A 13,957-nucleotide genomic window follows, 5' to 3' on the forward strand; every position below is an offset into this window, starting at 1 on the left:
AGCGTCTTGAATTTCTTGCAAAGCAAATTTGAACAAATTTCTAGGCTGTTGGCCGTTTAAATTTCTGGTTGAAAAAATTTTAACAAAACTTTTCAAAAATTTCTCATAACTTTTTGAGTTTTTATCCGATTTTCACAAAATAGGCATCAAATGAAAGGTAATAAAATATAGACTTTTATGGGTGAACAAAATTATGTCAGTTGTTTTATATCACGTTGTCATTAGCCGGTAGTAAATTGTGCTTAAGGAAGTACAATTTATTGGAATAGAAAATCACGTAGAAATCTAAAAAATAGGTTTTCAGGGAATAACATGAACCAAAACTTCGTCGATCTTTTTTTAACACGCAGAAATAAGGGATTCAATGGAAGGTCCTAAAATCTTTTCTTTTTTTTAGGAGATTTTGGATGCTCATTAATTAGATTTGAACAAACCAAATTGGAAACACATAAAGAACATATCGATAAACTTCTATGATGTCACGAAAGTACCAAAGTAAATTTTGAAACTGTCAATTCTATAAACGTTTTCAATAGAAATTCTAAGATGATGAATGCAAACATTTTGAATTTTGAAAATTTTCACTTCGATATTTATTTTATTTTTCAATAAATTTTATGGGGAAAGGGAAATCTAAACTTGTTAACAGTTACTTGCTCTTAAAATATGCATCAAGCCCTGTGCCAAAATTTCAATTCGGTTCGATGATGTCCTCAAAAGATTAACTTACATATAAGCTTCTTCAATAAAAAGTGTTTTCCAATAAGAGGTTTCAATTTGAATTTTCCGATATTTGTGCAGATGACAATTTTGAAGTTGTCATATTTTGATATTTGACAAATAAAAACTATGTCATTGCTAAAAATGGAATTAAACATGCTCCAAAAATGCATTGAAGGTTTTAAAATCTGTAGGCAAATGGTAAACATTTTTTAGTCTCAATTTTTGCAAAACTTAAGAACTATTGGGTCTTAGTGAAGAACTTTCTAGATTGAAAACAGTGCAAATTGTGGACAAAATTGAGCCATTGAAACAATTTACTGCTCATCATTAAAGACAACTAAGAAAATTGTTGCAGTAGATCGTAGTGTTGACGAAAATCTAGGCTTTGGAATTAAGAATTCCTCAACAACATTACAATCTATTTTGCATAAAGATTTTGTTATTAAGACTTTTAAAGTTCTGTAAATAATAGTATCCAGTCTATCACCAGCAACGTCATCGTATTTTCGTCGATTGGGTTCTTGAAATGAATCAAAATGAATTGTTGCAGTTGTAACTCCGCTTTCCCTTTTCGACTTATCATTTTTTTTGGTATTATTTTCTAGTCAGTGTAACCTTTCAGAGTTGCCCAAACGACATCTGGTTTTCAAATTTTGAATGGTATTTTAAAATTATTTATGATTTTCTACTACTCAAAATGTCAAACGCATTTATAATACTGAACTTTTTAAGTTGGTCGGACTCTTAACTAAGACAATGGGCAGGTTCAGGCAACATCATGGACAGGACTTATGGACTTATGGCTGAATCACAAACAATACAGCTCGTAAACGTCAGGCGAAGCCAAGCTAAAGCGTGTTTGTGTTTCAGCCATCAATTATCTGAACATTTGCTTTGTCTGACAGGTCAACAGCTGTACAAAAATGTCAACAAACAAAATATTTGCTCTTTGGAGGGATGAAATAATAGAAATGTCATTCAAAACAACCTCGAAGCAAGCCCACCGTAACGCAGACGAAGCCGAAGCTGAAGCGTGTTTGTGATTTAGCCATGAACTAGAGCTTCCGTTTGGAGTCACATTATGTTACATTACGTTCTTTGCCTTACGATTGTCAAACGAAACGTGTGGTCGAAGCTAGATTGTGATAGTATGCATTGAATTCCTATGGCTGAACTCGTAAACATCAGGTGAACCCGAACGGAGGCGTGTTTGTGATTCAGCCATAATTTCCAGTCAACTTCATTCTTTGAACGTAAATTTTGACTAAGGCAACTAGTTAGTTTTCCAAGTGTCATGTCATTTGAAATTCAGAACTTAACTTCACAAGCCTCTACTTTAAGTTCATAGTACAAGAACTACCAAACACATTATTGTCTACAAAACACTCCATAGACAAGTTACAAGTCCATTACGATATGTCTTTTGTATTGTAAAGAAACATTACTTATTTCTTTTTTTAAATTGACGAGGAACTCTTTAACAGAAAGCTTTAAATGAAGTTATGCAGAAAATAAATCATAAAGTAATAAAGTTCAGCTTTCAGTTAAATGAAAATCACGTCAATAACTGTCATTTTGTTAGAAGTAGACTTGACTTAATAGTTAGGGAGATTTTTCTTGATTAACTTTCCAGTCGACTTTCCATTAAAGTTGCCTTAATTGGAAGGTAATTTTTTGGCAGCTGGCCAATCAGATACTAGAAACTTTCCTAACTTTCAAGTCCTTTATGGCGTCTGAACTTGCCGAATTTTTAACCGATTGACTTGAAATTTGAAATGTATCCTGAAAAGTACGTGTTCTTTGGAATCGCGTAGAGTAATTCATTTCTTTTTAACAATTATGTATCTAATAACTTTTAGGCAAGTTTTTCTTTTTCGCCTTTTGAGGTGCAAAAATCAATAAAATCAGTGCCTAGATATGATTGAAAAATAACAGGAGCTGTTCAGCTCGGACCCAGTAATAAATCAGAAGTCAGCATAGAAACGTTGTACAGTCACCATTTTTAAATAAATCGCTTCAAGGCAGCCATGTCGTTTTTGTAACCTCGACTTATTTTGTAATATTTCTGAAAAATTCGTCAAAAATTCTATTTTTTTTTACTTCCAGAGAGGCCTAAGGCCTTAAACAATACTCTATTTTGAAATATCAAAATGAAACCTCTTAACGGAAATCCCTATATAACCTGTTGAATTTGATATTCTTGTTGAAAATAAAAATTCATTAAAAATAAAACAACAAAATGTAATCAGCTTACAACTTCACATTTATTACAACAAAGAACAACAGAAATTCATTATTTTTAAGAAGATGTTACAATTTTGGGCTTCGATATTATTTATAAGCCATTGATTTGATTTTTCTTAACTTTGATTGGTTAACTTTTCGTGATGTTTGATTTTATTTTGAATTCAACTCAAAATGGCACAAAGCTGTTAAATATCGTTTTTTTGGTTTGTTTTAATATTTTTTTTGTGATTTTTCTATTTTATACTTTTCAAAATAATTAATATTTTTTATCGATTTCAGTGTTTTCAGGTTAATTAAATTGAAAATTGTTTTTTTTTTTCAACGGACATTCGTTTTTTTTTCGTTTTGAAATTTAAAAAATCGAAAAACCTCACAAATATTGTTATTTCGTTTTTTTGTTTTCTTCGATTTGAAAATGTTTAAAAAATAATAAATTCATTCGATAATAATATTAATTTGTATCCTTTTTGTAAATTTTTACTTTAATACCAGAGTTGTTCAACTTTGAATTTGATCTTTGGGAGTTGTATATTGGTGCTAATTAAGGTGTTTCATATTGTTTTTGTTTTTTAATATATTTTTTTAGAAAGGACTATATCAATTATTTAAAATTATTATTTATATTTTTTTCTACATTTTATTTATGCTTTAACTACATTTGGTTAATTCGATTTTTATAATTTAAAGCTCGTTATGTATCATAATATTTATATAAGAAATTCGATTTTAGCTATATTTTAATTTTTTTTTGTATTTTTTTAAATATTTTTTTCTTCATTCTGCAACAACAAAAAATTATACAACAAACTAAAATAATTAGTAAAATACACTCAAAAAATATATTTTTGTTTTTAAATAACTGGTTAGAATAATAATAAATAAATTTATATTTATAAATATTTATAAGATTTTTATGACAAGTAAATTTACCATAAAGTTTATAATTTATTTAATTTAAGCTCATCAGGATATAATATTTATATAACTGTTTGCATTTTTGTTTGTTTGTGTGTGAAATGACTTCGGATGAGTCCTGAGCTGTATGTTTGTTACATTGAGAAATTTTGGGGTTGTATATTTGCCCAAAGGACATCGATAGTTGCGCTTGCTTTTGATTAGTTGATGTTCTTACTATTTTTAGAATTACCGTGATGAGAAGCGGAATTATCGAGATCCTTGTGAATAAATATTTTTTTAACCTTATATTTTGTTTAATTCACAAAATTCTGGCCCATTTCTGTTTGACACAAAATTCAGCCCAAAATTCATCAAAGTCATTTGTCCTTTAGTTTTTTTAACAATTAAGTTTACCAAAAAGAAAGAAGAGTAATTTGGTTTTTGATTTCGAAAATGTAAGTTGGTTAGTATTTTTTTATTTGGTTGGTTTTGGTATTTTTTTTGTATTTTTTAAAAACTTGCATTGGGTTAGAGTATTTTTTTCGTTTTTGTTTTTTTGATTTTTAGTTGGTTAGTAAAATAAATTTAAGTCATTTAATGTCGTCCATAGTCGTTGTCCGTTGTTTAGTAGCTGCTGTAAATGTGTTGAGTGCCCGGTGGTGTTTTGTAGCTTGGATAGTGATGGCTGAGGGCATTCTTAGCGAAGAACTGGGTGTAGTCCTGGGTAAAAAGAAGAAAAGATTGTTTTAGAAAATAGAGTTTTTGAAGACAAAGAATTTTGTGTACCTTATTGATGCGTCGTGGCCGGCAAATTGGTCCTTGGGCTATTCTACGACGCTCTTCATTTTCAACCACTGCCTGCTCTTTGTATTCTGGTGGTGGCCACTTCAAATCTCCACGCATGTTTGAGCCTCCTGAAAAAATAAAATAAATGTTAAATATTTTCAGGCTTGAAAAGCTTATAGGTTTAAACAAAATATGCGACATTATAATTTCGAAATGAATGATAAGGAAACTTTGCCCACAATTTGTTTTGTATTAATTTTCATATAAATTTCTTATTTTATACTCGTATTTAAGGGTGGTTCTTCTTATTGGAAAACAAAATATTATAAAGGGATGCGGGTAGATTTTGGCGCGACAATGCGGCCATTTCGTTTTGATGACATCTGTGAATCTTTTGTTTAATATTCAGTTGTTTATACCAAATCATCATGGCAAATTATAGGTGTAAATGAGTGTTCGTTAAGGCAAACGTAAAGCGTACCATGGTAGACGTGGTGGCCCTTCACAGTCGACTCTTCAACGTTTGGTGGCCAAATTTTCGACGACCGGTTCAGTGAACAATCAGCCAACGTTCAAGGAACGCAAGATCGGCCAAGAACATCGCCACAGTCCGTGAAAGAGTACAGCAGAACCCGAGAACTCGGCCTTTCGCAGACTTAAACTTGTCGAATTTTGCGTCCGGACTTAGGCCTACAAGAACCAAATGATCCAAGGGCTCAAAGTTCATGCCCATAGACAACGCCATTTGTTCGCTGACTAGGCTTGAATTCAATTGGAAGAGAAACACACTTTTGGGCGAAAAATCATCTTTAAGGACGAGGCGCATTTTTGAATGAATGGCTGTGTTAACAATCAAAATTGCGGTATATGGTTCACCAAGTGATAGTGCATCCTCAAAAATTAACCGTTTGACGTAATTAGTCCGTACTTTTTTGAAAAGGACGTTAGTGAGGCGGTCATCGTTAACAGCGACCGCTACATAACGATGATAACTACTTTCTTATGGCTCAAATTGATCCGTATGGACCTATACGACGTGTGGTTTCAACAGGACAGCGTTACGGGCGATAGGTTATATTTCGCAGGCATGATGTGAATTGGGCACCCAAGGTCATGCGGTTTGACTTTGCTAGACTTTTTTCTGTGGGGTTTATTGAAGTCACGGGTCTATGTAAATAAACCACAATCAACCGATGTTCTAAAGGTGAACATAACACAGGCCATTGCTCAAATTCAGCTGGATCTATGCGGAAGAGTTATTGAAAATTGGATCATAATTTCGGTAATACCTCACACACAGCCCGTTTTATATTCCATTTTAACATCTACTCGCCCTTATTGAAAACCCTTTGATTAAGATATCTGAGGCTTAAGATCTTAGTATAATACTTAATATGGAATATTGAAAAAGAAACCTACATACTTCAATTCAAAATATTAGATGTACTTTTTTTTTTCTTGGTAAATTCAAAATAATATGAACAAATTTTAACAGTTGCCAGCTAATTAATAAAATGCTATTTTTTTCCAATTTTCAAAGCCTCTCTAATACTAACAAGTTTGAATGCTCCTTTCTTCTAAACAATTGCATTTTCAGTACAAACATACAAATAAGTTACTGCAACTTAAAATTTTTGTTTATATTTTATTAGCGTTTCATTTGAATTTTCTCCATTGTGAAAAAAACAAGTTTTGATTAGAAATTTGATGATTTTTCAGCTATCTGAATTCTGAAACTATCTAGTGTCCATTACGGAAAACAAAATTCACTGATCAAACGCTCAGTGTTTGAACATATACATTTAATTATGTTAAAATTCGTTCTGAAAATTTTGAGGAAAAAATTAAAATTTTCACAATCAATTAGCGAATAATTAATTTACTTCAAACTATCAAACTTTTAACTTTTCTATCCGTGGCTTTTGTTTTGCAGAGTTGGCACAGTGTCATAAGTAACGAATTTAAGTCATTCGGATATCGTCATTAGTTTCTTGCCTTAACCTTTTTTTACCGGTATTTTTACGGGTACTAGTAGTACCCGTGGACTATCGAGTAAGAGGTCTTAGGTTAAAACTCTTCCTGTGCCATCTTAAGTTAAGTAATTCTTGTCATTAAAAGTGCTTTTTCAAATTTGCCGTTCGGATTCGGCTTAAAACTGTAGGTCTCCTTCATCCCTGTCAACATTACTCGCACACAGAAATGTTTGAGAGTTGTAAGTCCCTAGGCCCTAATTTTCAATGGACTGTTACGCGACGTAATATATTTTGTGTATGCTCTAGTGAAATGGCTAGCAGCAGCTTTTTCGCAGTACTCGCGCTCCTACGAATTCTCAGATGTTTACTCTTGACCTCTATTATGGCTGTACTGTTAATCACAGAGATTTGTTCTTTAGCCGTACTACGCGAATGTAGGTTAGGTTAGGTTATAGTGGCTGTCCAAGATGGAAACGGACACATAATGGCCCATTGTGATACCACATGAATCTTGAGGCTTCCTCCTAAGCTCAATGGAACCAGTTAGAGTCCCTTACGAAACGTGAGAGGCTGATTATACCGATATAATTTAGATCGTTTAGATCGTTAAAGAAGAATTCTCCTAGGTAATTCTTGCGTTTTCGAGATAGAGCAGGGCATGTGCAGAGAAGATGAAGAACCGTTTCCTCTTCTTGCTCGTCCATACAGCTTCTGCAAAGACCTTTGAGAATACGCCTAGCCGCTTGGCGTGCTTTTCTATTATACAGTGTCCGGTTATGACACCTATTATCGAGCTTATATGCGATCTGCTTAGAGAGAGCAAGCACCTTGAACGTTTTAAATCCAGTGTTGGCCAGATGTAAATGATGTAAACGCGAATGTAAAATATCTCAAAACGTTTTGTGCATCCCGATCATTGCAATGACTATTAATAAAATTTTCTTTCCAATCCCTATCTTAACTTCAACTGTGTCTCTGCCATTTTAGAGGTATACCTAAATAGTACAGTAGAAAACTACCAAGAAAACGCATCGGCAGTAGCCAGATTTTTGTATTTAAAAATTGGCACAACTGAAAGAAGATCTGTCAGAATCATAATAAAAACACAAATACAAGAAAGTTTTGTAAAAATCAAAATTTTAAATAAACTTCAGCAAAAAAACTAACTAAAACTAATAAAATGGACAATTTTCAAGAACAAATGTTAAGAAAACCGCTCGAAATTGAGATTCTATAAAAAAAAAGTTCATTTAACAATTGCTAAAAGGAGAGGGGTTGTTTGTAGACTACTACATTAACAAGTGGTGTTAAAGCGATATTGAAGATCGCCTCAATTCTTTATATACCTGAATCGAGTTGAAATGAGATTGATTCGCCTCAATTCCGGTAGAGGATCGGAGTTGGGTCACAATTTTTGGAGAAAAACTTGTGTGGAAGAGTTGGTTTCACAGCTAATGCATTTATTTATGTCTATTTATTTGCATGTTCGTGTACAAAACATATTGTTTTGTTTTAATCAAATAAAAAAAAAATTGCACATGGAGTAAGTAGCATATGGTGCTGAACTATTCAGTTCTTCATTGTTTGACACGAATCAAACTATCTCACTTGCACTTCATAAAAAACATCGATACACCATTTGCATTTAAGAAAGTGCTGTCAAACTTAATCATTTTTACATCTGCTTGTGCGGTGGAAACACCAAAAAGATTTATTAAATATTAACTGAGATAAACCTTTTGTGGAAACATACCAAAACCTAATTATCTTTTCTATAGTTTTCTCTTGCAAAATAAGCCCGGTTAGTCCATTTTCATTAACAAAACTAAATAATATCAACAGTAACAGATTGATTTTTTCCTCAATGGAAAACACATGATTATAAATGCACAACTACTCAACGAACACAGCCATCGAGATACAAATGCAATATCTATCGTACCAACATTTGAGAACAAAATCACATAAGATCCATTCGAGACTCGTATAAATGTCAAAAACCCATCCGTAGTAAAATTCTACTCTAACTTTTATCGGTAGTATTTATACTGTGGATATTGGTTTTGTTATTCGTGTAAGATCTTGTTTTACTATTGATAGATTTTTCAACAAAACGCGGGTATTAAGAAACGTTTGAATATTTGAAAAACAACTATAAATCTAAGTGTTGCCAGCTTTGAATTTTTCGAACACTTATTTAATACTTCATGATTTTCTTCCAATCAATTTAAAATTCACTCATAGCTCTGAAATATTTTCTTTTTTAAAGTAAGAACCACCCCACTCTATACAGATAATTCCAATTTTGCATGAACTATAAAATCATCATTTACGCATTCTTAATTTTGAGTCCTTCTGTTGCTATGTCCTGAAAACCGATGAATTTAATCTAATAGACAAGTATTCAAAATAGTACTTGGAATACAATTAACATTTAAAAACAACAAAGCAACATAGAACACAAGTCAAGACTCAATATAACATTAAACAACAGAGTAAAAAAAGTCTCTGGGGCGTATGCGTACTATTTTTCTTAAATTATTTTTATTATTTTCTTCTACATTTTTATCCTTTTATTTATTAAAAATTATAATTAATAAAAATATATTAAATATATAAATTGATTATTAAGTCATTTAAAAAGAAAAAAAAAAACTTACCTCTAAAGCTGGCGGCGGCTGGTTGTGATGTATAAACTGGTGCTGGTTGCTGGGTGATCGGGGCTTCCTTGCGCAATGTTATGATGCCAGGACTCTCACCGCGGTATTGCTGCTGTTGCAATTGCTGTTGCTGGTATTGCTGTTGCGGCTCGGGCTGTGAATAGTAATTATAATGGTTGTCAATTGGTTGAGATGTCTGACTATATTGCTGCGGTTGGGGTGGCTGATGCGCCTGATAGTACTGTTGTGGAACAGCAGTAGCAGGAGCATAAGGAGCAGGAGCAAAATTATTCTGCTGCTGTTGAGGAGGTCCGCAGGACGGTTGGAGATCGTAACTCTGATTCACTTGTGGTACAGATGATGCCCCATAATGGTTCTACATAATGTGTGCATGTGTGTATTTATGTGCATGTGCATAATGACCGTGATGTGTTTTATAAGGATGACAAAATAATGGATGGTGACATGGCAGTGCATAAAGGTCGAAGTGTGTTTGATTGGTGAGAGGGTGTTTTTATGGTTGATTGGTGTGGTGTTGGTGGTGGGTGATGGTGGATGGATATTGACGAAACAAAACAAAAATATAAACAATTTGACAATTAGTAAAACAATTAATATAATATAATTTTGTACAGAGGAGTTAGTTTTTGATGGTGTTAGAGAATCAAGCGAGCGTTGCGCAGCCTTTTCTTTGAACTGGGTTAATAGAGCAGGTTATGGTATACTTTATGCATATTTCTGACTCCAAAAAGGGAGGATTTAACAATTAGCTGGTTGTCAATAGCGGGCGTGTGTTCGAATTAGAAGCGCTACTACTTTCAAGACGGAAAGACTTTCACTGTCATTTCTCTGCATATATGGCATGTAAGCTTTTGCGTTCTCATCAACTGTCTATATTGCGCTAGAAAATCTCCAGAAACACTTTCGTGCAAAACACCTTGCACGATGATGATGGTACCTGCTGATGCTGTTGGGATCCAAAGTTTGTTGGTTGTTCGGATTCGAACGATTGGGGTGGTTGGGAAAGCTGTCTGTTGATGGCGGCGGCAGCGGTGTTGGGTTGATAGTTCTGAACGTAGCCAGTTCGCTGGGGTACAGGCGATGCTACGTGACCCCAACGACCACGGTTTGGTTCATCAAGGTGCTGTTGTTGATAATGGCCTCCTTGTTGCTGATTATTATCAGCTGGGGCTTGGTATTGTTGTGGTTCCGGAGTTGAGGGAGCTTGATAATGGTGCTGTTGTTGTTGATAAGATTGAGGAGGATTGGGTTGGGATTGAGGTGAGTATTGGGGTTGTTGTTGGTATTGTTGCTGCTGATGGGGATTAGGCTTTGGTGTATTGTAAACTGGACTTGCTACTCCACCTCTAAAGGACACAGTCGAACTGGCATTGCCAGCTGCTGGTGCTTGGGAGGGTCTCTGTTGCAAATAATATGGCTCCTGGGGATTATTTTGCTGTGACGATAATGGTGATGATTGTTGCTCTTGCTGAATTGGATATGATGGTTGATAATGACCACCCTGTGAAATATGGGGAAAATGATGATTCGACTTTGTTTGTTTGTTTGTTTGTGCGATTTTCTGTGTGGGTGTTTATTTTTTAATTTGTATTTTATTTTTTGATTTCGTTGACAAATTGACAGTTGAGATGGCACCAACAACATTTATATACATATATGTTATGCATATATATAGGCAGGGTAATATTCACTCTGAATTTTTGATTAATATTTCTTTTTTTTGTAAGGGGTGGGTGGTCGTGGTATAAGTATGTGTAGTATAAATGTATATGTGTGGGATTCATACTGAATGTTAAATATTTGAATTTTGTATTTTTTATGAGAAGAGGTTGTATACAAATAAGCATAAAGGTTAAACAATGAAATGATTGATGTTTGGTCTATTATGAAATTAATAATCTTTACAATCAAATTTTGTACAAAAAAATATACAATAAACATTTGTAGGTGGGTAATTGAATGAGAATTGAAGTAATTCATTAGGTTTTTTGAAGCTTACCCTTATATACTAATAGACAACAATCCATATATAAGTGCTTATTTTTATTGAAAATGGGAGGTGGTGAGATTATAGGTTTGTGTGTGCACAATATTTTTTTTATTTACACTAAAGTCATACTTAAATTTATTAAATTTAAAAAAAAAAACTATTTACACAAATAGATTGTCCGTCAGAAATGATGATAAGGTGCATTTTTGGGTTATCAGGTTTTCAAGAATTTTCCTTAAAATTATTTCCAAAAAAGACTCAAAAAAGTATGAAAAACACATTTTGATGTGAACAAAAATTAAGTATCAAAAAATTCCTAGGCTAGCAGAATGTATGTAAAAAAAATTGATTTATGAGCCACATTTTTTAAAGAATTAAAGAAAATAAGTGAAACACTTTTTGTTGTTCCTATTTTCCTCTAAATTATACTTCGGCTCTTTGAATTATTCATAAAATATGGCTCATAATTAAATTTTTTATTAAAAACTCTGCAAATGGTATTAGCATGAGAACTTCACAAGTCTTAAAATTCTAAAGAACTGTCGTTCATTTTGAAATTGATGTTAGTTTTTAAAAGCCATCCAAATTGTGAAATTGAATATTTTGAAATGTTTTGGTGTTGCCACAAATAGGTTTGGTTTTCTTCACAAAACCTCTATGAATATATCAGAAAAGTATGTATTTTGTAGTTCCACAGCCAAACCACCATTAAGCAAAGGAAAAATTAAGTAACAACTATTTTTCACCATGATAAATCTGTGAACATAAAATTATGAACATTTTTATTTTTTTAATTAAAACCTCCAAAAAATACTTCTAAAATCCGATAAGTTTTTCTTTTTGAATATCTTACTTCCAAAACAAATCATGAAATACCCTGTATATATGTTCTGCCTTTAAAAAATTAAAGTAAAATAATCTTCCAGATTGTATCCAATTGTTATTGTAAAAATTGAATTTATGAACAATATTTTGCGTTAAGGATCCGACCTACAAAAATACATAAATTTGTTGATATACCAAAGTGTAAACATTTTAATTTTAATTTTTCATTTGGGAATACTTCCGGTTAATGCATTAAACAAAATTAAATTATTATACCAACGAAACTGTGTTTCGGAAATGCAAGAAAAATTAAAAAAAAAGAAAAACTCATAGTAGAATGAACAAAAATGCAATTAATCGTTTAACATTATTTATTATTGTATCCAGTCTTTCCATATATTGGCATAAATATTTAAGTTTACGTTCATTTGTATATAATACATCGTAGATAGCCAACGATACTAACTAGCTGACTTATAGATACAATCATTCGATTTGATTTATTTTATTTTATTGTTTTTGTGTTGCTTTCTTTATGCGGTTAAATTATTGAAGCCAAGTTGATGAACTACGAATATAAATTTCCTTTCCTGATCTGTCATCCGAATTCATTTATTTTCAATAAATGTTTTAAATATTTATGTAAATTTTTTTTGAATGAAATAAATTAGTTATATTCTATAAATTAAAAAAATTATTAATAAAATATAAATTCCATACAAAAGAATGTGTCCGAAATTTAAAGATAATTATTTCAGAAAGGACTTTATGTCAAAATAGCTTAATTTCAATTTTTATAAAAATCCAAGGAGAAAAATAGACTGAAATATTATTCACACTGATAACTTGCCTTTTATGCAAAATTTACCAAAATGACATTTAAGTGACTTCAATCAAGAATATTGGTTAGCAAAATTCCTTTTTTTTCTGTCAAACAAACAAGGATTTGAAATTTGACATTTGTTTATCACATCAGGTTTTAATTCTACTTTGAACGTCGAACTTGTTGAGTTGTAGACGCTACGTTCTTATCCCTCTACCTTTCCGGATTAATTTGCCTTATCTGTATAATGCGGATCTCTGTACATAGGGACCTCTCTTTCTTCGGAACTTGTGGGATCAAGTATGAATGTAAACAAAAAAGAAAAACAAAATTATGAGACCGGTATCTCTTCAAGACCGGGCTGCAATTTTGCACTAAAGCCACAGAGAAGGGAGTAGTAAAAATCCATGGACCATCCAAGAATAGGAAGGTATTGAACCCTTATTCCAGTAGTGGCAGGGTTGTGCAGAATGGCCCTACCACTACTACTGAGATCACATCCAGCACTAAATAAAGTCCAACGTTGCCTATGTATAAGCGGATCGCATCTGCGGCACTGGACACCTTACTCTACCTAACAGCTTTTGATATATTTAGCAAAAAAAATAGCTGCAAGCTCTGCTATTCTCCTAAAGCCTTCGTCGCAGAGGATTAGCAACAACATTGGCCACTCCGTAAATCTAAGCTATTTAGAATCTATTCCAAAGCACACAGACTACACCATCCCCAAACTGCAATTCGACAGAAACTTTCAGATTTCTATACCTCCCAGATCTTTTTGGGAGGATAGGACATTCTTGGAGGATGAGTCAATCCATTTTTACACAGATGGGTCAAAAACAAAAGAAGGGGTTGGTGGAGGTGTGTACTCTGAACGACTGAAATTAAGTCTCTCATTCCGCCTTCCCAATCATTGTAGCGTGTTCCAGGCGTGTTTTGGCGATTAAGGAAGTCTTGTCTTGGCTCAAAGAAAACGTGATATCAACATCTGATATCCGTATTTTCTCTGACA

The 13,957-nt window shown here is 32.8% G+C and overlaps 1 protein-coding gene across 4 annotated transcripts in view; it reads right to left on the minus strand.

The window, feature by feature from the left end:
• Positions 1-4,321: 4,321 nt before the first annotated feature.
• The window catches only part of LOC129946661 (uncharacterized), a 413,134-nt gene continuing 403,498 nt past the window's right edge, over positions 4,322-13,957 (minus strand). For all 4 annotated transcript variants that reach the window (XM_056056919.1, XM_056056918.1, XM_056056917.1 and 1 more), the window contains 4 exons: positions 10,245-10,808; positions 9,287-9,662; positions 4,654-4,781; positions 4,322-4,587 (listed from right to left, as the gene is read on the minus strand). In XM_056056919.1, the coding sequence (XP_055912894.1) occupies positions 4,492-4,587; positions 4,654-4,781; positions 9,287-9,662; positions 10,245-10,808 (1,164 nt within the window). In that variant the 3' untranslated portion in view covers positions 4,322-4,491. The remainder of the gene's footprint in view (positions 4,588-4,653; positions 4,782-9,286; positions 9,663-10,244; positions 10,809-13,957) is intronic.

This window comes from Eupeodes corollae, chromosome 2 (genome assembly GCF_945859685.1).
Source record: "Eupeodes corollae chromosome 2, idEupCoro1.1, whole genome shotgun sequence".
Lineage (NCBI taxonomy): Eukaryota > Metazoa > Arthropoda > Insecta > Diptera > Syrphidae > Eupeodes > Eupeodes corollae.